Here is a 24,749-nt window from a genome sequence, read left to right as displayed (position 1 = left end):
ATCCATTTCCTCTAGGTTGTTGAATTTGGTGGCATATAATTTTTCATAATATTCCACTATGATCCTTTATATATCCATAATGTCTGCAGTAATTTCTCCTTTTTAATTTTGGATTTTGTTTATATGAATCCTTTCTCTTTTTTCCTTAGTGAGTCTAGCCAGTAGTTTGTAGATATTATTGATATTTTCAAAGAACCAGTTCTTGGTTGTATTAATTTTTTATAGTCTTTTTATTTCTATTTCATTTAGTTCTGCTCTAATTTTTACTATTTCCTTTCTTCTGCTGACTTTGGGATGCCTTTGTTCTTCTTTTTCTTGTTTCCTAAGGTATGATGTTAGGTAGTTTACTTGGGATCTTTCTTGTTTCTTGATATAAGCCTGTAATGATAAAAAACTTTCCTCTTCTTACTGCTTTTGCTGCATCCTGGAAATTTTTTTTTCAGAGACAGAGAGAGAGTCAGAGAGAGAGAGAGATAGGGACAGACAGACAGGAATGGAGAGAGATGAGAAGCATCAAATCATCAGTTTTTCGTTGTGACACCTTAGTTTTTCATTGATTGCTTTCTCATATGTGCCTTGACCATGAGCCTTTCGCAGACTGAGTAACCCCTTGCTCAAGCCAGCGACCTTGGGTCCAAGCTGGTGAGCTTTGCTCAAACCACATGAGCCCGCGTTCAACCTGGCAACCTCAGGGTCTCGAACCTGGGTCCTCCGCATCCCAGTCCAACGCTCTATCCACTGCACCACTGCCTGGTCAGGCTGCATCCTGGAAATTTTGATATGTCATGTTGTCATTTTCATTTGTCTGTATATATCTTTTGATCTCTGCTTTTATTTCTTCTTTGACACAGTCATTTTTTAGAAGTATGTTGTTTAATTTCCACATTTTTGTGGGTTTCTTTACTTACTTTTTACAGTTGAATTCTAATTTCAAAGTCTTATGATCAGAAAATATGCTTGGTATAATTTTAATCTTCCTGAATTTGTTGACTTTAGTTTTGTGGCCCAACATATGGTTTATTCTTGAGAATGTACCATGCACACTGGAGAAGAATGTATATAGCTAGTGCTCAACTTACAACCGTGATTGATTCTGACAGACCAGTTGTAACACGATTTGGTCGTAAATTGAGTAGGCTGTATGTACAGTACTGTGAAATGATGTTATAAAAATCTTTAAGTCATATTTTATCATTTTCTTTAATTATTGTTATATATCATAATTTTCTTTGTTCATTTTATGCCATTTGTATTGTCTCTGCACCATTTTGTTTCTTATTTTTACATTCATCAGGTTTATGTAAAACACTGCATTACCAGTACAACTGGTTTAATATTTGCAAAACATACAAAATTACAAAATACAGGTGCATACAAAATTACAAAATACAGGTGTAAAAAATACCATAGGAAACATTTTCCCAATTGCAAAACATATCAAAATATATAAACATGTACGAAACATTTTATTGGCCGCTAGTGCTAGTGCTTGACTGCGGATCGTTGATATTGTCATCTGAGGCAGCAGTTGGGGTTACTAGAGTTGGTTTTTTCATAAACATGTATGATCACATTCACTTTCTTTCCTCCTTCATATTTGTTCATTGATTTCTTTCTTATATGTGCCTTGACCAGGGGGTTACAACAGAACAAGTGGCCCCTCCTTGCTCAAGCCAATGACCTTGGGCTCAAACCAGCGACCACTGGGTCATGTCTATTATCCCATGTTCAAGCCAGCACCCCTGCACTCAAGCTGGTGAACCCATGCTCAAGTCGGATGAGCCCGCGCTCATTTTTGTGTGGAGATCAATGGCCTTTCTTTCCTTCTTGGCAGGCTGAGGCGTAGACAAAGACAATTTCTTCTTGGTGGACATCTTGGGGGGGGGGGGTTGATAAAAAATATCCAAGACACAAAACACAAATTGCTGTACCGAGTGTGGGATAACAGTTGAAATGGTGCACGCGGAGATGGTAGTGCTGTCAGAAGCTGGTCCGTACTGTCCTACACCCAGTTGGGCAACGCTTGCGCTACCACACGCGGAGCAGTCTTGGCTAGTGATTGTGGTCGTAAAGTCGAATGGTTGTAAGTTGCATAGGTCGTAAGTCAGTCAATATCTATAGTTGACATTTTGGGATGAAATGTCCTATAAGTGTCTATTATGTCCATTTGGTCCAGAGTGTCATTTAATGTCAATATTTCTGTATTGATTTTCTGTTTGGATGATCTATCTAAAGCCATCAATCATGTGTTGAAATCTCCAAGTATGATTGTGTTTTTGTCTGCTTCTATTTTTAGATCAGTTAGTAGATGTCTTATATGTTTTGGTGCTCCCTGGTTTGGTGCATATATATTAAGAAGTATTATATCTGTTTGATACAATGTTCCCTTTATCATTATGAAATGACGAGCTTTGTCTCTGGTTACCTTTGTTGTCTTGAAGCTAGCGTTGTCAAATATGAGTATGGCTACACCTGCTTTTCTTTGAATATTATTTGCTTGGAGAATCATTTTCCAACCTTTCACTTTGAATCTACTTTTGTCCTGGGAGCTTAGATGTGTCTCTTGAAGACAGCACATGGTTGGGTTTTGCCTTTTAATCCAATCTGCTACTCTGTGCCTCTTTATTGGTGGGTTCGGTCTATTTACATTTACAGTAATTATTGACACTTGAGTATTTCCTAGAGCCATTTTATGTTTTGTTTTCTGGTAATGTGTGTCTTGTTTGGTTCTTCTCTTTTTTGTTTCTGTCATTTGTTTTTGTTTGGTGTTTTGTTTGGCAGTGTTCCATACTTTTTTCCACTGTTTCTTTTTTTTTTAAGCTGTGTGTTTCCGTGGTGGCTTTTTCATGGGTGGTTACCTTTAGGTTACTAAGAGAAAAATGTTCATAGGAAAAAGAATCGTTTGTCTTATGGGTGCTTCTGCACTCCATCCTCCTTTCCTACTGCAGATCTTTGTCCTCTCCCCTTTTGTGTTACTGTTGTCAAATGTTCCTCCTTTGTTTTGTGACCTTGTTGGAGCTTTTACTTGTAGGTTTGATTAATTTTGTTCTTTTTATCTGGTCAAATAACCCCCTTGAGTAGTTCCTGTAGTGGGGGGGTTTTGGTAATTAATTCCCTCAGCTTCTGCATGTCTGTAAAAGTTTTTATTTCTCCTTCATATTTGAAGAATAACTTTGATGGATATAGTATTCTTGGCTGGTAAGTCCTATCTTTCAGTACTTTGAGTGTTTGGGTCCACTCTCTTCTGGCTTGTAGAGTTTCTGCTGAGAAGTCTGATGATAACCTAATGGGCTTTCCTTTATATGTTATGTTCTTCTTTTTCCCTAAATGCCTTTGGGGATTCTTTCTTTGTCGTTGATTTTTGACAGTTTTATTACACTGTGCCTTGGAGAAGATCAGCTTGAGTTGCAGTGTCTTGGCATTGTTGGCTCCTTGGATTCAAGGCTTTAACTCATTCCATAGGCTTGGGAAATTCTTATCAATTATCTTTTGAGTAGGCTCTCCATTCCCTTCCTCCTCTCTTCTTCTGATATACCCATTATTCTTATATTGCTCTTTCTGGTGGAGTCAGACAATTCTTGTAGAGCTCTCTTAGTTTTTTTTTAATTCGTGAGTCTCTTCCTCTCTGTAGCATCTCTTGTTGCCTGTCTTTGATGTCACTGATTCTTTTCTCTATCAAGCTTATTCTATTAGCTAAACTTGCTATCTCAGTCTTCAATTCATGTATTGAACTTTTTATCTCTGTTTTAAAGTTTCAGTCTCCTTAGTGAGGTATTCCTTTTGTTCATTAATTTATTTTCTGAGCTCATTAAGTTGCCTATTGGTGTCTTCTCACATCTCATCGAGTATTTTCAAATCTTCAATTTTGAATTCTCTATCATTTAACTCCAAAGTTTCCATGTGGTTGAGATTTTTTTCTGAAAGGAACTACATCTCTGTCTTGTGTAGCCATGATATTCGATTTCTTCTTTCTTGATGGCATTCAAGAGTGGTATTGTTAAGAACCCTAACAAAAAAAACAACTAAAAAAATTAAAAACTAAAATTAAAAATACAATAAAAAAATAAAAATTTAAAAATTATGACCAAGAAAAAAAAACACAGAAAAAAAGATCAAAAGCAAACAACAAATCAAAAACAAAACACCACAAAAAGTAAGGAAAAAATAAAAATTTAAAAGATGTAATTCAAAAGAGAAAAAGAAAAGAATAAGAAGGAAAAAATAAATTTCAGCTTTAAGAGATTTCTTCCAGAAGGTGTCGCTGTCTTGAACTTTTAGCTCTGTGAATTTCCTGGCTGTACATTGATGAGATGTTGCTGTGGCAATGATGTAGGCAGGGCCACAGTTGCGTTGGTGGGTGGGGCGTATTGTGAGGGCCTTCCAGCATTGGCCTTATGGCTTCGGCTCTAGCAAAGGCGATCTCAGGTTTCCAGGCACTCCTCTCCACATCTCAATAGGCCTGGGGACCAGAATCCGAGCACCTCTGTTCTTCAGGGGAGAGAATGGCTCTGGAGAGCTAGGTGTGGGGTTTGTCTCTGCCACTTTCCATACTGCAAGGTGAGAGAGGCAGGATCTGGGAGGCTGGGGGCTGCACTTGAGCTTTCTCTGTCTGTGCCAAGTGCCAGCTGCAAGCTGACCATGGGAACACTGGCCATGACCACTCACTCAGACCACTTTGGTTTATCTCCCCCTCTGCCCCTCTATCTCACTGCTCCTCCCAGCAGAAGGAGACCCAGTCACTCTGAATTTCCCTCTCTATACCCTGCAGACAAAATCCAGAGAGCCCAAACTTCCCTCCTCCCCATATTCCAGCAGAGGAAGTCACTCCCAGTTTGTTTCCTCTTCAAAGCCCACAGCGAATGCATTTTATCTTCCACCCCCCTTTGCACCCAGTCCCACCTTTAGTCCACTCAATGCATGGGTCTTTCAGGCATGCCAATGAGCCCAGCTGGGGTTACTTCATGCGTTATAGTTGTTCAATTTGTTGAAATTTCAAGGGGAGAGATCAGAACTATCTCTCATGCTGCCATTACTCTGATGTCATCTGATAGTCACCTTTTTAGCACTAATATACTTCCCTTTGTTCTTTACTTTCAGTATAATTGTCATTGCTCAAAGGAGTTGTCTCTCAGCCACTATAAATGTCCAAACCCAGATAAGGAGAAAAAGTAATCCAGATAATTTATATGTTTTCTCTTCTTTTCATTTATGCTTTCAGGAATGGAGCTTGCAGAACAGGAAGTTGCTCTGGGTGAGTCAGTGAGTAAGCAGAGTGAATGTGTGATCACCTTAATTAAAATATTTTTTCTTACTAAAAATAAATGTGTGTATGAGTATTTTCATATGTATAGTATATAGGTATATACATATATATCTATATGTGTATGTATGTATTGGAAGAAATCTCGATATATAAACAATGAAAAAAAATCACCTCTAATTTCCCACTCCTCTAAAGAACTGTTGTTAATACCTGGCTTCTGTTCTTCCCGTCAACCGTGTGCATTTATGGAGCACTTCCTGTGTGCCAGACATTCACTGCCATGTGCTCTACAAGCACCACCTCCTGTTAACTTCTTGTCCTCTTGTCTTGCAGCAAGTATACTTCACCTCTTCATATGCACATTTATACTTTCTTAATTTAAGACCAAGGGGATCATACTGTTTTATAACCTTGCCTTTTTCACTCCATAGCATTAAATTTTCTTTCCTTGTTATTAAATATTCATTTACAGAATCATTTATAAGAGCGACATAATGTTTTATTGCAGGCAAATTCCATGCTTCTCAGACTGGGGTGCGTGTACCCCTGAGGGCAGAGCCACAGGATAAATGTAGCATATTCTCCTGAAACAGAAATTTGACTCAAAGCTTTGGGAGGAAACATACACACACACCCATATTATTTTATTATCCAAACAAGTGCATATATACCATAGCATAAAACAGAGAATACCAATGAATTTTAAAACAAAGCAACCAAGGTCCTGGCCAGTTGGCTCAGTGGTGTAGTGTTGGCCCAATGTGTGGAAGTCCCAGGTTTGATTCCTGGCCCGGGCACACAGGAAAAGCGACCATCTGCTTCTCCACCCTTCCCCCTCTCCTTCCTCTCTGTCTCTTCCCCTCCCGCACCCAAGGCTCCATTGGAGCAAAAAGTTGGCTGGGGCACTGAGGATAGCATCATGGCCTCACCTCAGGCACTAGAATGGCTCCAGTTGCAGTGGAACAACACCCCAGATGGGCAGAGCATCGCCCCCTAGTGGGCATGCTGGGTGGATCCTGGTCGGGCACATGCGGGAGTCTGTCTCTTTGCCTCCCCGCTTCTAACTTCGGGGGGGGGGGAAGCAACCAAGGTCAAGCTTGCATGAACTTGTTGTTATGCCCCCAAAACCCAAGTCCCCTTGCCCCGTAGGATGGCAGGAACAACTGAAAAGCACTGAGTTCTAGATCAGGCCCCTCTTTTGACAGATAAGGCACCTTAGACCCAAGGCAAAGAAGAGATTGTCCACAGTACACAGCATGTATGTTGCAAAGCCAAGCCATGTGACCCTGGCCTGCACCCCTCCCAACCTTCCATAGTTGGCAGCATCCCTCAATTGCTTTTTCAGAGGGTGTGAATGGAGACCTTGCCACTTGAGTAACCAACCCTCTGCTTATCAATAGTGGAAACTCTTGGCTTCCTGCATGATCCATCTCTTAGCAGCCCCCCCCCCCCATTGCGGGCCGGGATCTGAGCTGTACGTTCCTGTGGTTAGTAACTGTAGCCTTTATGGACAAAGATAGATGCCCTCCCCTTGTCCCTACCAACTCCAGCAGCTCTCATAATTTTCACTTGATACACAGTATTGTAAACACATATCCACCATCTCTTTTACCCAGGAGACTGGGAATCATATGTCATCATTATTATAATCTGACATTTATCATGCACCTTCTAGATGCCAGGTGCCCGGCCGGGTATTTTATCTGTAGTCTTCATAACAGCTTTTCAAAGTATAAATGATTATCCCCACTTATCAATAAAGAAACTGAGTAAAAGATTATCACTTACTCATCCTCATGTGCCTGTTTAATAAGTATTTACTGTAGGCTTATGTGCCAGAACTTGTGTTAAGTGTTGTGGACAGTCATCAGTCATGATGAACAAAACTGATAACCGGCCCTGGCCGGTTGGCTCAGCGGTAGAGCGTCGGCCTGGCGTGCAGGGGTCCCGGGTTCGATTCCCGGCCAGGGCACACAGGAGAGGCGCCCATCTGCTTCTCCACCCCTCCCCCTCGCCTTCCTCTCTGTCTCTCTCTTCCCCTCCCGCAGCGAGGCTCCATTGGAGTAAAGATGGCCGGGCGCTGGGGATGGCTCCTTGGCCTCTGCCCCAGGCGCTAGAGTGGCTCTGGTCGCGACGCCCCGGAGGGGTAGAGCATCGCCTGGTGGGCAGAGCGTCGCCCCTGGTGGGCGTGCCAGGTGGATCCCGGTCGGGCGCATGCGGGAGTCTGTCTGACTGTCTCTCCCCGTTTCCAACTTTGGAAAAATACAAAAAAAAAAAAAGTGATAACCACTCCTGCCTCTATGGAACTCAGAGATGAATGGGGAGATAATATTCAACAAATAATTTTACAAACTCTAGTGAGCATAATATAGCCGAGAGCCTGTCCAACTGCCTCAGTTTAAACCCACCTCAGCCACTCACTAGCTAACAGACCTTGTGCAAGTCTACTAACCTCTCTGTGCCTCGTGTTGGTCTTCTGCAAAAAGAGGATATTACACTAGTAGTGCCAGCTTCATAGAGGCACTGTGAGGAGTGAGTAAACTAGCAAACACAAAGCAAGGCCTTGCACATCCCAGGTGTCCTGTTGCTGCTGGTGGGACGAAGGAGGAGGCATAGGCGCCAGGCCCATATGATAGGGCAAGACCTCCATCTGGTGACATTTGATTGAGTTCTGTAAGATGAATTTAACTTGACAAAGTGTGTGTGTGGTGGTGGGGGGGGTGACAGGGGAGGGGAGCAGGGTATTGGAGGGATGTTCCAGGCAGAGGGAATAGCATGTGCAAAGTACCATGAGTGGGCTCACCTGAGGAATGCAGAGTGTGGCTGGAACACAGCAGGTGGGGAGCCATACAGGGTCAGCACCTGGCAAGGAAGAGCCTGTGATAGAGCTGCAGCTGTTTCCAGGACCTGGGCTCTGCAGCGCACTGTTGATCCATGCCAAGGGAGATGCTCGGTCAGTGTCGCATGAGCAAGCAAGCATGTGGACAGACAACGACATTGGCCTCATGTGGTCCTGGCTGTGGGAATTCCATTGCTGCCCAACCAGAAAAGGAGCCCAGTCTCCCATATACACAGTGATGCGTGGGCAATCCCACCCCCCCCTGTCAAGGAGCTCACATCCCTGTTGCTGGTCCCTCTCTTCTGGGCAGTAGACCATGTAGGTTTGGATAGGGACCTTCAACATCTGGGACTCACTAAGGTGGTTGCTGCTACAATCCTTGGACGACAGTCAGGGCCTCAGATCTAAGCTAGTGGTGTGCAAACTATTTTAGTAGTGGAACCCTTTGCTGAATTAATCTGAAAGGAAACTCAGTATGTGGAATGGGGACGAAGTGTCATCCTGGTGCACCAAGGTTGCAGGTTTGATCCCCCTACAAGAAGCAATCAGTGAGTGCACAACTAACTTGAACAACTAAATGGAACAATGCGTTGATGCTTCGCCTCTCTCTCACTCTCTCTCCCCCACCACCAATGGAAATAAAATTGTTTTTAATCTAGAGGGTCTGGTGGGCGATTGTGAATACACCATGTGGTGTGCAGAGAGGTGTTGTAGAATTAGGCACCTGAAACCTGAATAATTATGTTAACCAGTATCACCCCAATAAAATTCAATTAAAATAAAATAAAATAAATAAATATATGCATTTAAGAAAACCCAGAGGGGCAGGCGTAGGTGGGTTGCTCAGGAGGTCACGACCTGGTTGTGCCTTCTTTTTTTCACTCTCTCTCTTAAGTTTGAAGCAGTGGTTTTTTGTTTCCTTAAGAAATGGAAAAGAATGAATCTGCGTAAACACAGCGATGTTAAACTCCCTGAAAAACCTCCTGCCATTTTAACTCTGTTACTGGAGAAATAAAAGAGAAATAATTTGTCCACCCACACTTAGCTGTTTCTGACGAAGGTAGGTGAATATTGCTTTGCTAATCGAGGGTGACTGCTGGAAGTGGAGCCACGCTGACTGATCCGGATAGAGAGGAAGCCGCGGCCGCCCCAGAAGGGGTGGCTGCGTGAGAGTCGTGGGTCGGTAGGCCCGCGTCAGCCGCCTGCTGTCCGCCTTCCCCAGGTCCCCCCCAGTCGATGATGATGGAGACCCTGGGCCCACGGGACTCCGCTGGAGCCGAAGGAACCACGGACTCAGAGTCACAGAGAGAAATGCCGCTGCCACCCCCTCCCTCACCACCCTCAGATCCAGCCGAGAAGCCACCTGAAGTTGCCGAGAGACACTTCCTCACGATCAAGAGCAGCCTGTGCCTGTTAGCTACCTTCCAGCTCCTGGTAAGGACATCACAGGCTTCAGGGGGGCCTGGAGAGAGTACTTTCTTCCCTAGCTCACTGCCACCGGGCTACCGGGCAGAGAGATGAAGGGCCTTGTCAGTGTCCCCCTGTGACTCCCGCCCTCAGGCTGGCATGAGGAGGAGGTTAGAGTCCTGAGCGACAGTCTCCATAGCTAAGCCCCTCACACCCTGCCCTCCCTAACTCCAGAAGCTAGACACGCCCCCCCTAAACCTCTGGCCCTGCAGGGGTCTCTGAGCTCTGAGGACTTCCTGTCTATGGAGGCATCTCTGGGAGACTTCTCTTTTGATGTATGTAGCTGGAGGGGGGGTCCCTGGGAAGGGCTTTCTCTTGGCTCCCTTTAGTCAGTTTTTCCCCAGAGAGAGTCCTCAGGCCTTTTTTGGACACACAGCACCTGGGCCCTTCCCTTAGCTGCACAGTCTGGACCTTGGGGGGCCAGTTGAGGTGGGCTCTACACAGGGGAACATGGGGGCAAGAAGCCCGGGCTCTGAACTTGGTCCCCTTGTCCCAGCTTGCCTGCGGGGTGCTCTGGCTCAGCAGCTATGGCTCCCGCTCGTCACGGAATGCCACACTCGTGGAGCAGGAGGAGCAGGAGGAGCCCAAGGTGAGGAAGCTCGGGGACTCTGTCTGGGCGGGAGCAGGTGGGGGCTTCCAGCCCACCAGCGCCTGCAGGGCGCGCCTCTGAGTTCCGAAGGTACCTCATTCCCCTGAGGCTCTTCTCCCTGCTCCCCACCCGGACCTGGTCTGGAATTTTCAGAGCCTCAGTTCCGTCCCTGTTGAGACACATGAGAACTCTGCCCCCCCACACCACCCTGACCTGTCTGTCTGATACTCCCCAGGTCTGGATGAACGTGGGGACCTGGGAAGTCCCCAGTCTGCTGCTGGTGTCTCTCTCTGTGCTCCTCGTTACCACCCTGGTAAGGCGCCTCCTGACCTCAGTGCTCCCCTCTGACCCCGAGGCCTGACCCCACCAGCTCCCTTTCGTTCTGGAGAGGGCTGAGGACGGCGTGTCCGTCTCCTTCCACCAGTGTGCCCAGCAGGGGGTGAGGGCACCTTCAAAATTGATTTACAGGGTTCTAGGCAGGGGAAGGGCTGAGGCAGAGAGAAGACTGAAGGAGGAGCCCTCATACTCCCCCCTCAGAAGCTGAGAGTCAGGGGAGTGGAGGTCAAGGTGAGGGGTGGAGCCTCCTCTCTGTGTGAGGGGCAGTGCTGTCCAGAGAGCTCCCACGAGAGCAGGGCTGCCAGAGACCAAGCGAGGGGCAAGCGGCTTCTTCCTATGGGCAGCGCATCAGCCAGGGGGCGGCAGCGCGGTCCCGGTCCATGCATGCCGTCACATGCCTCCCACTAGGTGTGGCATCTCCTGAGGCCTTCCGCAGAGCCGCCCACCCCGCTGCCCCCCGAGGACAGGCGCCAGTCGGTGAGCCGCCAGCCCTCCTTCACCTACTCGGAGTGGATGGAAGAGAAGGTCGAGGACGACTTCCTGGACCTGGACCCCGTCCCGGAGACTCCCGTGTTTGACTGCGTGATGGACATCAAGCCTGAGGCCGACCCCGCCTCGCTGACCGTCAAGTCCGTGGGTCTGCAGGAGAGGTAGGGGTGGAGGAGGGCTGGGCTGTGTGGGCTCTGGAGCTCTCAGCCCCCAGGCGGAAGGGCAGGTGCCTGGCTCTAACTCCCAGCACCCAGGACTGAGCTGCTCTCAGAGCTTAGCCAGTGTAAACACAGGCTGTTTGGGTCTGATGCGCGTAGCTCACGATGCCCCAAGGTGGGTGTTTGCTGTTACTGCACACGGCACATAGGCATCCACAAGCGTACACATGAGCACACTCACACGTACGCTTCTGTGCTCAAGTAAGTTTGGGTAGGTTTCTTTATTGCAGGACGTGTCAGGATCTTTAACATGCTTGTGTTCATTGTAAATCAATAAGGGGGTAGTCACTTGACCAAAGCACCCCACTATGTAGCGTATGCCATAGTGTTCCACAGGTCGTACTTCGAGAGGTGTTGACACCCTCTCTTCTGAGACGAGCTGGGTACGCCAGATCTTTGAGTGGCCCACATGGTGGAGACAGAGCACTGTCTAAGGAGTCAGTAAACCTAGTGTTCGGTTTCAGCTCTGCTACCCGCTTAGTGCCTGAGCTTGGGCAGTCCTCGTTCCTCTCTGGGGCTTGGTTTCCCCGTCTGTATAACGAGAGCCCTCCCTGTTCTGGGCCTTTAGACACTGAGCTCAGTAGAGTTTGTTCGGGGGAGACATCCTTGCTGCAGCTCTGCTGCCCCTGGAATCTCCTCTTTCCCTGACAGCCGGGGCCCCAGCCTCTCCTGGGTGAGATGTCCTTGACTCAATGGCAACCTCACCCCAGACTACTGGCTCAGGACCAGGATACTGAGGGTCAAGCCTGCTTTTCTGACCCAAGCAGGTGCCCACTCCCTGGAAGCTTCCTGGGTTCGCAGAGCTGGGCACTGCCTCCAGTGGTGACAGAGAATCCAGGGGAGGGCTGTGTGAAGGCTCCTCAGATGGAACCTTGGGAACTGGGGCCCCCAACCCCCACTCCGTTAGCTACTCCACTGCAGGAGGCAGGGAGGCAGGCTCCAGCCTTGGGGTGAGACCTGTGCTCCTCATGTGAGGGGTGCTGTCACCCCTCCACTCCTCCTCCTGGAGCCCTCCCTGTTCCTACGCCTGATCTCTCCGTTCCTCACCTTCCCACTCCGAGGCCCAGCTGAGGCCCCTCCCTGCCACTGAGACTCAGTGCCCCTTTCCCGGTCCTTCTAGGAGGGGCTCCAACGTCTCCCTGATCTCTCCGTTCCTCACCTTCCCACTCCGAGGCCCAGCTGAGGCCCCTCCCTGCCACTGAGACCCAGTGCCCCTTTCCCGGTCCTTCTAGGAGGGGCTCCAACGTCTCCCTGACCCTCCGTTCCTCACCTTCCCACTCCGAGGCCCAGCTGAGGCCCCTCCCTGCCACTGAGACCCAGTCCCCCTCTCCCGGTCCTTCTAGGAGGGGCTCCAACGTCTCCCTGACCCTCCGTTCCTCACCTTCCCACTCCGAGGCCCAGCTGACGCCCCTCCCTGCCACTGAGACTCAGTCCCCCTTTCCCGGTCCTTCTAGGAGGGGCTCCAACGTCTCCCTGACCCTGGACATGTGCACACCCGGCTGCAACGAGGAGGGCTTCGGCTACCTCATGTCCCCACATGAGGAGTCAGCCCGCGAGTACCTGCTCAGTGCCTCCCGCGTCCTCCAGGCCGAGGAGCTCCACGAAAAGGCCCTGGACACCTTCCTGCTGCAGGCAGAATTCTTTGTGAGTCCCCTGACCTGGCTGCCCCGCTGTGGGGCCTCTGCTCATGCCTGTCGCCTAACAAGGCAGTGGAGTGGGGTGCCCAGAGCTCGCAGCTGATAGACGAACTGCATTGCATGATCAGCTCTCCTCTTGTTCTGGGCAAGCTGCTTCCCCTCTGGGCCTCATCTAGAAAACGGGGATAAGGGTAATGGGGATGTTGCAAGGATTAAAGGACCACGAACAAGCGCCCGTCTGGGGGCTTGGTGTTCAGGGGCATTCCCCAGTCTTCAGTGCCCAGCCCTGTGCTTTGAAAGCCGTAGAAAACCTTCGATTCTGACTGCTGCTTTCCCACCCTCCTGCCCGACATCACCAAGCTTTGTTCATTCCCCTTTGAATTCTCTCCCAGAGACCCCTGTGGCTGTGGCTCAGGGTGGTCCTAATCACCTCTGTAGACTTCTGCAACAGCCCCCAGCTGCCTCCTGTTGGACTTGGGGGGACTGAAGAAATGACACCTCTGTTTTACCTGCCTGAGCACTCAACCAGTTAAGAACTAAGACCCAGGAGATCACACGATGCCACCTGTATTTTTGTTGATAAAGACCAAGTTTACAATGAGGCTTTCGTAGGTAGCAACAGTGAGCAACTTAAAACCAACCCCCAGTATTGAACCTCCTACCCACCCCAGGTAGTACTGCCACATCCTGGGACCCATGGGCAACCCTATAATTCTTTCCTGGCAGGAGGGCCCAAGAGGAGGAGGAAGGAGGGAGCTGGGGCCCAAAAGCTCAGTCCTCATTCAAACATACCCATTAGGTTGCTTGCCCACCTCTGTGGGCAGGACGGGTAAGGGGCCCTGAGTATTTGAGGAGAGTCCCTCCTGGGCAAAGCCAGAGGGATGGGGAACCAATGTGCCTCCCTCATCACTCCCCTCACCCCAGCCCACTCTGCCTCCTGCCCCCCTGCCACCAGATGACTCTCTGAGAAGACCTCATCACCCTGTGACCCACTGCTCCAAATTCTGCAGAACTTGGTTTGGCTGGCATCAGTTGGCTAGCCCAGCCCCTGTTTCTAGCTTTATGTCCCCAGCCCCTGCAGGGACTGGGGCTTCTAACTAGGCTAGATCCCTGCTCCGTGTCCTTCTCCTCCTGGACTTTTTCACACACCATGCCCCACCCCTGATGCCCTAGAAAGCCTTCCTGGACCACCCCAGCCCCTGCTCCCCTTGAAGAAAAGACTTGGGTCCTCTCTGTCATTTCCTGCTGAGTATGTTCAGTAGATCGCTGTCGATCTTGCCCAGAGGAAGAGGAGCACAGCCTGCACACCCACTCCACAGCGCTTTTGCACTTGTTTTTTATTCTTTTGAGTCTCAAAACAACCCTAGAAAGTGAGTATTATGATCCTCATTTTACAAAAGACATACTTAGTGGTCCCAAACACAACACTGTCGAACTGTATGTGGTCCGGTGCTACTCTGTGTGGACAGACAGAAAGGGGCTGGAGGCGAGAGGCACTGGGGAGCCATCCCAGAGGACATGGGAGAGGCCAGCGGAGCCTTCACGGTGGGAATGAGGTGGAGAACTGAACAGGGCTGCTCCCTACAAGTGGAAAGCCCGATCCCAGACCTGGAGGCCAGATGGGAAATGGCATACTGGCAACAAGAAGAGATGGGCATATCTAGAGGGTGGGTCTGTTCAAAGCGGGTCCCAGAAAGACCAGGTCCCAGAAGACTTCGTTCACATCCAAGGTAGAGAAATCCAGACTTGGCGCTCTTGACACAGAGTGTTGGGAAGTACAGAAACAGCGCTGGGAGATCAGGTGGTTCCTTGCTTGCTAGAGAATCAGGGAAGGCTTGTTGGAGGAGGTAGCATTTAAGAGGGACAGGACTTGAGAAAATGAGGGTGGGGTGAAACCCGAGTGAGCACAACCCGAGGTCTGAGGTGGGGATGTCTAGAGTGGGAACATAGATCAGCAAAGCCCCTCAGTTTGGCTGCAGAGCAGGGATTGTGGAAGATGGTGGTGATAGGCCAGGTTGCTTTTCAAACTCCAGTTCTTCCTTAGCAACCAGACTGATCTTCAATAGACAGTAGTAATGACATTTATTATATACTTGATGTGTATCAGACACTATTCTGAATGCTTTGTGTATATGCACTAAGTCATTTGGTAGTATATGTTGAACACATACACTCAAGCCAGCCCCTGGACGAGAAGTTGGGGCCACAGCAGCCGCTGTGTTCACCATGCCTGTGAGGGCCACCCACAGCCGCTCACACCCCCGTTTCTTCTTCCTGCAGGAAGTCCCCATGAACTTTGTGGATCCGAAGGAGTATGACATCCCTGGGCTGGTACGGAAGAACCGGTACAAAACCATCCTTCCCAGTGAGTACGCACTGCCCTGGGGAGGGACGGGGACGGGGACAGGCTCAGCCTCCCCTGGGTGACTCGTCACCCTGAGAAAGACCTTAACCCCAGAGCTGGGCCTCCAGGGTCACAGGAAGGGATGGAGGGTGGCAGTGCCCAGTGAAGGGGAACTCCCACTAAGTGCGGGCAGATTCGTTCGTTCCTTCACACAGCACCCTCCCGACCCTTGCCCTGGCCACGTGGGTCCCAGAAAGAAAGAAAGAGAGAGAGAGAGAGAGAGAGAGAGAGAGAAAGGAAAGAGAGAGAGAGGAAAAGAAAGAAAGAAAGAAAAGAGAGAGAGAAAGGAAAGAAAGAAAGAGAGAGAAAGAGAGAGAGAGAGAGAAAGAAAGAAAGAAAGAAAGAAAGAGAAAGAAAGAGAGAAAGAAAGAAAGAGTGACAATAACAGCAACTCCTACACAGTGCATGGTGACAGCAAAGTGTTTTCACCTTCTTTGTCTCCTCCGAGTGGGCAGGTTTAAGGAGAGGCAGTTAAGTCTCAGAGAGGTTAAGTGGCTCACCCACAGTCACACGTCTAGGAAGCACAGAACTGAGTTCAAACCAGGCCTCTGCCACCCCAGAACTGGACTCCTGTGTCTGCCTCGGGTTTAGTTCGCCCAGGTCGTGCATCTGCTCACAGGCAGAGCAGCCCCACGAGGGCATGAGCCGCCCGGCGGGTGGGATGTGCCTCATCACTCAGTCCAGACAAGTCTGCGTGAGTGTGAGCTGTCCCCTGGAAGGCCTGCTAGGGATGTCACCTTCAGGTAATTTTAATCATATCAAGTTATGGCCCCTGGCCCCAGGCCTAGCTGAGGGGCAGGGCTGGGGTGGTGACTTATTGAAAGTGAATCTCCACAAACCTACTCCACTCAGTTTATGGAGTGACGAGGCTTTTAAAAAGCAGTTTTGCTGTCAGCATCTCCAACAACACATAAGATGTCATGACTTATTTTTAACTTTGAAAATATCTACTTGTGGTTGCTATGGTTACAATAGTCTCTAGGTAGTTCCGGTTAAACAAAGCACCATGTAAGGCCAGGATGCACTGCTCAGGGCTGCTCCCCTCTTTCCTCATCTTGCTCCCCCACACCCACCTAGCCCCACCTGGAGGGAGGGGCGGCTCAGGTGCCTCAGAACCTAGGCCTTTGCTGTCCATTCAGAGAGGCCACTGCGGGAGGGTGCGGGTCAGGCCATCATGCCACAGGACACTGGATTGCTGAGAGGCCTTGAGCCATCTTGAGCCTCCAGGCCTCTAAGGTCAACAGAGAATGTGTTCTGTGTCCAGCAAGAATTGACCCTGTGCCTCAAAGACTGGGCTGGGGCTGAGGGAGTGAGGGGCAGTGACAGAGGGCAGGGAACGCTTGACAGAGACCCCCTCAGAGTCAGGACCCCCTGAGGTTTGTTCTCACATTCATTTTGCTCGTTTCCTGAGCCCCTGCCCCCAGGGCTGAGGATACAGACGTGAATGAGACACAGACCCTGCACAGGGAGCTCACAGGCTAGTGGGAGAGACAGACCCATGGACAGTCACAGCACAGGGTGACCAGTAACCCGCAGACAGCACAGAGAGCAAGGTGCAGGGGAGCAAGCCTGGCCATTTCGCCACTGGGTCCAAACCCCAGCACTGCCTGGCACATAGACATTTGCACCCGTCTGAGTTAACGAATCTAGCCCCCCTTTTCCATTCTCACTGCCAGGTGGCCTTTTAGGGGTAGAAGGGTACTCCCCCAGTTCCAGGCGGTGCCATTTACAGAGACTGCACTGACATTTAATGCCACCTGGGGTTCGGCAGGGCAGGCAGCCCTCTGACCCCTGACGTTTCCTACTTGGATCATTGCAGTAATCTTCTCTAACTGGTCTGACTCCCACATCCTGCCTCCTGTCCGTCTTCTACCATTGTCACCAACATGATGCAAAACCAGAATCCAGTTATGTCTCTGTCCTCCCTAAACGCAGACTCCTCGGGTTCAGGTGCGGCCTGATCAGCACGGTTTACGAGACCCTTTGTCAGCCGGTCCTCTCCTGCTCGACTCTCTCCAGCCCCCACCCGGCCCTGGGCACTTGAGTCAGACATAACCGTGTTCTCTACCCCTCCTTCTATGGTCCCTCAAACCTAGTCCAGGTGCCACCTCTTCTGGGAAGCTAGGGTTACACCCTGAGTCAAGGGCCTCCTCTGTTCCCTCAGCCCCAGTACTCACGGGCCACACACTGCTTGTCTTCCTGCTGAACAGTTAGGGGCAGGGACTGTGTCTTGTTTATCTCGGAGTTCCCACTCTCAAGCACAGTGCCAGGCACAGAAGCAGGGCCAGTAGGACCACTCCTGTTCCCACAGTGGTTCTTGAATACCGGAGACCCTGGTGTCTGTCCAGAGGGGGCAGTGCCCACTCTGGCCCCTAAGCTGGGCAGGCACTGACAAGGAAAAGGGAGATGACCCATGCGGCACGCCCTGCTCCTCTCTTCTGCTGGTCACCCTGAGTTCCCCTTCTTTTTACCGGCTGACTTACGGTAATACTTGTAATGACAGCAGTAACAGCAGCAACTTGCTACAGGGTGTTTTCTGTGTGCTGGGCTAAGTCACTGGACTAAGGACTCAACCTTTACAAGGTTCTGATGAAAGGGATGTCCCCAGTTTACAGATAAGGCACAGGAAGATTAAGTAAATGGTCCGTGCTGACATAGATAGTAAGTCAGAGCCAGGATTTGAACCCAGGCTGACTGGCTCAATGGTGTAGACTCTTAACCACTCCCCTATACTTTGAGAGCCCAGGTCGCACACGTCTGAAGTACCTTTAATCCACCGCTCTGTGTAAGGAGAGACACCGAGGCCCAGAGAGGGGATAAGACAGTGAGCTGGTGACAAAGCTGGACTGTAGCCACGACCCCCGACCCGAGCCAGCTTCCTGCCCACCCCACACGCCTGCCTTCCCCTCAGCCCCAGCCTCTGCAGGCTGACAGAGTAGTTCGCACCCAGAGGCTGTCGCTGGGACAAAACAGACTCGACTCCAGGGAGAAGAGCAAGGTGTCACGAGGATCTCTTGCTATGGGATTTGATGTGCGAAAGAATTGAAAAGAAAACAAAGTTCTTTGTGTCTGCAGCTGAGACCCTCCAGTCTCGTCTCAGACGTGGAAGGCTTTCCTCCTTTATCCCAGTATTCTTCCTCGGCTTTCCTCCCCTAGATCGTAGCAGCCCTGCCTAGTGACGAAGCGCCTTGCGGTTTGCATAGCACTTTCACAGCTGCTTCCTCGTGTGTCGTCCCAACAATCCCAGGAAGTGTCGGTCTCTTTGCCCCCATGTTACAAACGGGAAAACTGAGCCCTAGAAAGGCCATGTGCTCTGCGGACATACCCAGTCCGCTGGCAAGAGTGTACACTCAAACCCTTGCTGGCCTGGTGTCCAGTATGTGTGCCCTGAACAGCTTTCTTGACTCCTCTTCTCTCCAGAGCACGAGGCACAGTGAGTGCAGGGCAGTTTAAGGGGCACGGGCAAGGGGCAAGCAGTGATATTACAGAGGTGGAGGCTCTCCACTCTCACACTCCCCCTCCTCTTCAGCCTGGGCCCTCACCGGCCTCGGTGGGCCATGGGGAAGGCTCAGTGTTTAGCTACTGGGCAGGGGAAAGAGGCACTCAAGAGTCCCAGAAGGAATGTGGGTGTCCCGAATGGGCCAAGCAAGATAGGCCCTGCCCGAGGGGATTACAGATCCAAGCCTTTCCTGTCTCCCCCACTCCAGACCCTCACAGCAGAGTGTGTCTGACTTCACCAGACCCTGACGACCCTCTGAATTCCTACATCAACGCCAACTACATCCGGGTACGTAGCCCGGTCCCGACGGCCACTCCCTGAAAAGGAGGCCCAGGCTGGTGGGCTCCATCCTCCAGGCTTATCCCTCAGACAGGGTGGCTGCTGCCAACCCCCAGGAGGAACCTGAGTGTGGGGACTGGGCCCCGGGGAACACTGCGGCTGGCCCTGACCACCTGGACTTGGCTGGCCGCAGGGCTACGGTGGGGAGGAGAAGGTGTACATTGCCACTCAGGGACCCATCGTCAGCACGGTCGGTGACTTCTGGCGCATGGTGTGGCAGGAGCACACGCCCATCATTGTCATGATCACCAACATCGAGGAGATGAACGAGGTAGGCACCTCTGTCCCATCACCAAGCGTCTGCTGCTTTGTGACCACACTAAACCTCTTGTTCCCAAATTGTTACAACAGTCTTGTGAGGTTGATAGTGTTTACTCCACCGAGAAGGTGAGGCAGTATGAGGCTTAGCAAGATTAAGTCGTTTGCTCAGGACTACACGGAGAGTCAGAGGCAGAGCCTGGAGCTGGCTTCTCTGCCTCCAGTGTCCAGGACCTTAAGCGGGATGCTCTGCTGCCCCCGAGGCTGCCAGCACTGATGCTGGCCACTCCCAGACCCATAACAATCCCTTTGATTGAACCCTTAGAGAAGTCCTTCAAGATGGATATTCCTCCCATTTTCCAGGTAATAAAACTAAGGCTCAGGAAAGGGGAGTAACTTAAAGGTTCTGAAGCTGCGATTTAAACCCAGTACTCTCAGTGCAGACCTGTTGCCATTTTATCTCACCCCCTGCTGCCCCTAGAAGGGCACTGGGGACAGTGTGGTTGGGAGTGTGTTGCAGCCTGATCTTGGCCCCGACAGAAGTGCACCGAATACTGGCCGGAGGAGCAGGTGGTGTACGATGGTGTCGAGATCGTGGTGCGGAAAGTCATTCAGACTGAGGATTACCGGCTGCGACTCATCTCCCTCAGGGTGAGGCCTGGGGCTGGGCTGAGTGGACAGGGGTAAGGGCAGTATTCAGGACCACGGAGAACAGGGTTCCGGAGTCCATTCTAGTTGAAATCAAGTCCTGTGCCTTCCAGGATTTATTGATAAACGGAGATGAGGGAAGGGTGAATGGACTTGGGGGACAGAAGCAGGACCAAACCTCAGTTGTATTTCATGCTGTTTGGCTCTCTGTGTGTCTACATTGTCATGCATAATGCCTTCCGGCTGTGCTTCAGTTGCACCCAAATTCAGGACTGTCTGGAGAAGGGGTCCCCAGCCGCCTCCAGCACTGCCCTTGTAACTGACATACCATGGTGACTTTGAGTCCCCGACTAGAAGCATCTGCTCTACCTGGGATTCTGCCCTTCTGGACTGTAGTACCCAATCTTTCCAACAGAGGGCAGACACTCCTTGCTGCATTTGGGTTGCATGAGGAAATAGTGATTACAGAAAAAGGGAAAAAAGGGAGACACAAAATGTGAGCAATACAAAACAGCCGAGAAGAGTGGGGGAAGGCATCCTCCCACCGTGAAGTTGTGCTTCTTCCAGGAGCAGCATAATAGAAGAGACTGTTCCTCTGGAATCAGGAGGCTCAGTGGGTTCTCCTTTTGAGAAATGAGGAGAGCCATGTTTGGGGAAGAGGTGGGCTGGGCACCAGGAAGCTGACACCAGATACAGAAACAGCCTGGGAAGTCCAGCGATGCTGGCAGCCACCAGTTCTAGGACTGAGACCTGTTCCTCGAGCTGCCCCCTCTCCCACTGGAGAGGATGCAATGTAGGGTATCAGGGAGTACTCAGCCCCCCCAGAGGGCAGTGCCCACCCAAACAGCTGAAATACAGGCCTGGCTGGAGGGCAGAAAGGGCCAGGAAGTGGGGAGACAGAGGCTGTGGTACTGTCACAGCCAGATAACCCAGACGCCCAAGGAGCCAGCTGCTGGTTTCCTGAGAAAGGCTGAGGAAAGGCGGGGCTGGCGCATCTTCTCCGTGCACAGGACCGGTCAGAGAAGAGCCAGGGCAGTTTGGGGGTTGGAGGCATTTACTTCTCTCCGTAAACCTTTCTAAGCATCTTCCCAGGGCCTGGGTCTGGGTTGGGTAATGGGAACAGAGCTGACTAAAGCCTGTCCTCTCCTCAAGGAGCATCCATAAAATGGTAAGTTCTGAGCTAGAGAAAGGTGAGAACACAGAGGACACTGCCAGCTGGGATGTTCCCTGTGTCCTCCTATGTTCTCCTGAGGGCTTCCTGGAAGTGGTGATACTGAAGGGAGTTCTGAAGGATGAATGAGAGTTGACCAAGGGGCAAACAAAAAGAGGTTTTTTCCTCTGCATTGCAGGCAAAGGTAAAAGAAAGAGCATGAAAGATTAAACAGCTGCGCCTGTGCGTGTGCGTGCGTGTGTGTGTGTGTGTGCGCACGCGCATGCATGGCAGACGTTTTTATCTACAAACCATTTGAAATGCGAGAGCGTGAGTACCTGTACACAGGGACTGGAGACAGGCGTGGAAGGGTAGATCCTCCAGAGTGTGTGTTACTTACCAGGCTGAAGACTAAGGAGAGTGGGTTTTGTTCAGAGAGCAAAGAGAACCGTGGAAGGGTTTTGAACAGGAGAGCAGCATGTCCCAATTCATGCAGCAGACAGGCCATTTTGACTGGAGTGACGAGTCTGTCGGGGGAGGAAGAGGTCTGAACAGGGGAGAGATGATAAGAGCCGAAGTGGAAGAAGTGGGAGGGGGCAGGGCAGGGAGAGGAGGGAAACGAACACCTGCTGGGGTGGGGTGGGGTGGGCAGCGAGGTGAGAGGAAGGGCCCCGGAGCTCTGGTTCTGTGACGAAGGGGTGACGGCGTTGTGTGTTACGATAAGAATGGGAATGAAATGGAGAAGGGGCTCTGCCTCTTGTTTGCTGGTGCTGCTAGGGCAGAACTGATGTGAAGAGCAATGCCAATGCCGCTGGCCAGCGCCCACTACCAAGCTGGCTTTGGGTCTCTGTCTGGTGCCACCGTGCAGTGTGGTGTAGATGGCAGAGACCAGAGGTCCCACTCCCTGTCCTCCCTTCTGTGTTCTCCCTTCCATCCCGTCCCCCTCTCTGGGCTGCTTTGTGGGCTCAGAGCTCACGTATTTCTGGGGTGGGCCTCTGTCTCCTGGACAGAGCGGGATGGAAGAGCGAGGCCTGAAGCATTACTGGTTTACATCCTGGCCTGACCAGAAGACCCCAGACCGGGCCCCCCCACTCCTGCACCTGGTGCAGGAGGTAGAGGAGGCCGCCCAGCAGGAGGGGCCCAACTGCGCCCCCATCATCGTGCACTGCAGGTGGGTCTTCCCAGCCACCCGCAGGGGCAGGGCAGCCCCGCCCCCTGCTGTCCCGCCCCTTCACCCCAGCCATCCCCTCGGCCCTCAGTGCAGGGATTGGCAGGACTGGCTGCTTCATTGCCACCAGCATCTGCTGCCAGCAGCTGCGGCAGGAGGGCGTGGTGGACATCCTGAAGACCACATGCCAGCTCCGTCAGGACAGGTCAGCCCATGGGCAGGGCAGGGTCACCTGGAGAGCTTGAGCCCTAGGGGAAGAAGGGAGAGACTGACTGTACATGGGGTGAGGGGCAGGAGAACACACTGGGTATGGACCAGCCGGGTGGTGGGGTAGGGAAGACAGGTAGGGGGCTGGCTCTGCTCAGCTGGCTGGATGAAGAGGGAAGAAAAACAGCTGGTGACCAGGACAGGGACTGAGAGTGGTGGGACATGCCATCTCTGTCCCTGCTACCTGCCAGAGCTACGGGACAAGATGGAGCAGGGAGGAGTGCTGAATAGGGTTGGCCTCTCCCGGCTGCACAAAGACATGGTCCCTCACGAATGGTTGGTGCTCTGTGGGCTTGGGGGACAGCCTCCCACAGCCAGTCCCTCAGCAACCCCCTCCCCACTGTGCATCTCTGCCGGGCAGGGGCGGCATGATCCAGACTTGTGAGCAGTACCAGTTTGTGCATCATGTCATGAGCCTCTATGAGAAGCAGCTGTCTCGCCAGTCCCTGGAGTGACCTCACTGCTACCCCGAGGTCCCCTGGATGCCACCCAGCCTGAGTCTGGGTCCTCACCCCAGCCACACCCCCAAGGGCCCTGCCGGGGGTCCCATCCTGCTCCCTGCCCTGCTCCTCCTGTTTCCTTCTCTCTAGCCTGGCCCCTGCCCCCCAACATCACTCTTCTTACTGTATATATTGGGGAGGGAACAGGGGAGGGGAGGGATGTGCCAGGCTAGGCCTGGGGCTCCAGGACCTGACCCACACCACGCAGACCTGGGGCCTCGGTTTTTAATGGCGGTTCCATTGCTACTTAATCCAAAGTGTTTCTCTGCTGCACTCCAAGTGCCCTGCCACAGCGCGTCCTGTCTGTCCGTCCATCTCTGCTGTCTGTACCGGACACTGTGTCTCCTCGGCCTGGGACAGGGGTAACGAGCCCCAGCCCCTGAGTAGCCCAGGCAGAGGTGCCTGGCTCGGGCCCCCACCCCACTTCTCCCAGCAGGCAGATCGCATTTTGTCCCCAGTTCCTCGGACCAGGTGTGGAGAAGGGCCTGAGGACCTGAAGGTCAGGCATGGGGAGCTCCTGAGTGGGGGGAGAGGTCTCAGCTGGGAGAGAGGTCTCTGGGTTGGCCCGGGAGAGGAGTACCAGCCTGGATGTCCTCTGGGTGTCAGATGCCCTCCGGAGGCAGTGACCGGCCTGTGAGGCACTGGGGAGGACTGGGACAGATGGGGGCTCTGAACCCAGAGGACCTGGGCCCCGGTGGGGACAGGAGGGAGAGGTGGAGCTCCGAGGGTGGGGTGGGGACTCGGGCCCGGATCTGTGTGAAACATTTTTCTGTGTCACTGTGGAAACCTTCCCAGAAGTCTTGCTGTGTGTAGTTCTGCGTGTGTTCCTGTGTCCATGTGTGTGTTGAGAGCCCATCAGCGGGGCATGCATGACTCTTTGGCAACATGTGTTATCTTGGAGCCACGTGTTTTTATTGCTGACTTTAAATATTTATTCCATGGCAGAGGGACATTTGGTGTCTTTTTATAATGTGCTCGTGGTCATTGAATAGAGCAATAAACAGAGCATTTTGAGCAAACCAGCCTCCTGGGTCTGTGTGATTGCCTCTCCGCTTCATTCCTGGCCTCCCTATACCCGTCTTCTATATATAGATACACTCTTTTTATTTTATTTTATTTTTTTTCCATTTTTCTGAAGCTGGAAACAGGGAGAGACAGTCAGACAGACTCCCGCATGCGCCCGACCGGGATCCACCCGGCACGCCCACCAGGGGCGACGCTCTGCCCACCAGGGGGCGATGCTCTGCCCATCCTGGGCGTCGCCATATTGCGACCAGAGCCACTCTAGCGCCTGAGGCAGAGGCCACAGAGCCATCCCCAGCGCCTGGGCCACCTTTGCTCCAATGGAGCCTCAGCTGCGGGAGGGGAAGAGAGAGACAGAGAGGAAAGCGCGGCGGAGGGGTGGAGAAGCAAATGGGCGCTTCTCCTGTGTGCCCTGGCCGGGAATCGAACCCGGGTCCTCCGCACGCTAGGCCGACGCTCTACCGCTGAGCCAACCGGCCAGGGCCTAGATACACATTTTATACACGCACATGCACACTTGCTAGCGGCCTGGCTCTCAATCTCCCTAACGCCCCCTTGTGGACATTGGGAGTATGGAGCTAATCCACATCTTCACCCCAGTCCAGCCAGAAGCCCTGGGACAGGGGGAGCCTCCCAAACAGGTGTGGAAGCCTTC

General features: G+C 51.6%; 1 protein-coding gene and 1 long non-coding RNA gene across 10 annotated transcripts in view; one reads left to right on the top strand and one right to left on the bottom strand.

Annotated features, from left to right (window-relative positions):
• The window catches only part of PTPN5 (protein tyrosine phosphatase non-receptor type 5), a 62,294-nt gene extending 38,205 nt beyond the window's left edge, over positions 1-24,089 (top strand). For 7 of the 9 annotated variants that reach the window (XM_066251106.1, XM_066251107.1, XM_066251103.1 and 4 more), the window contains 13 exons: positions 5,219-5,251; positions 9,325-9,536; positions 10,066-10,158; positions 10,394-10,471; positions 10,903-11,144; positions 12,656-12,845; positions 15,119-15,203; positions 18,950-19,029; positions 19,214-19,351; positions 19,879-19,989; positions 22,147-22,307; positions 22,396-22,509; positions 22,933-24,089. In XM_066251106.1, coding sequence (XP_066107203.1) covers positions 5,219-5,251; positions 9,325-9,536; positions 10,066-10,158; positions 10,394-10,471; positions 10,903-11,144; positions 12,656-12,845; positions 15,119-15,203; positions 18,950-19,029; positions 19,214-19,351; positions 19,879-19,989; positions 22,147-22,307; positions 22,396-22,509; positions 22,933-23,026 — 1,631 coding nt within the window. In that variant the 3' untranslated portion in view covers positions 23,027-24,089. The remainder of the gene's footprint in view (positions 1-5,218; positions 5,252-9,324; positions 9,537-10,065; positions 10,159-10,393; positions 10,472-10,902; positions 11,145-12,655; positions 12,846-15,118; positions 15,204-18,949; positions 19,030-19,213; positions 19,352-19,878; positions 19,990-22,146; positions 22,308-22,395; positions 22,510-22,932) is intronic. The other 2 variants (XM_066251110.1, XM_066251109.1) reach the window with 1 other exon arrangement.
• LOC136318585 (uncharacterized) lies at positions 5,750-11,109 on the bottom strand. Its single transcript, XR_010728095.1, has 3 exons — positions 10,999-11,109; positions 8,067-8,125; positions 5,750-5,847 (listed from the first exon to the last, which is right to left on the bottom strand). It is a non-coding gene; the product is annotated as an uncharacterized lncRNA (long non-coding RNA).
• Positions 24,090-24,749: the final 660 nt, after the last annotated feature.

This window comes from Saccopteryx bilineata, chromosome 1 (assembly GCF_036850765.1).
Source record: "Saccopteryx bilineata isolate mSacBil1 chromosome 1, mSacBil1_pri_phased_curated, whole genome shotgun sequence".
Taxonomy (NCBI): Eukaryota; Metazoa; Chordata; class Mammalia; order Chiroptera; family Emballonuridae; genus Saccopteryx; species Saccopteryx bilineata.
This window is presented reverse-complemented; position numbering and strand designations above follow the sequence as displayed.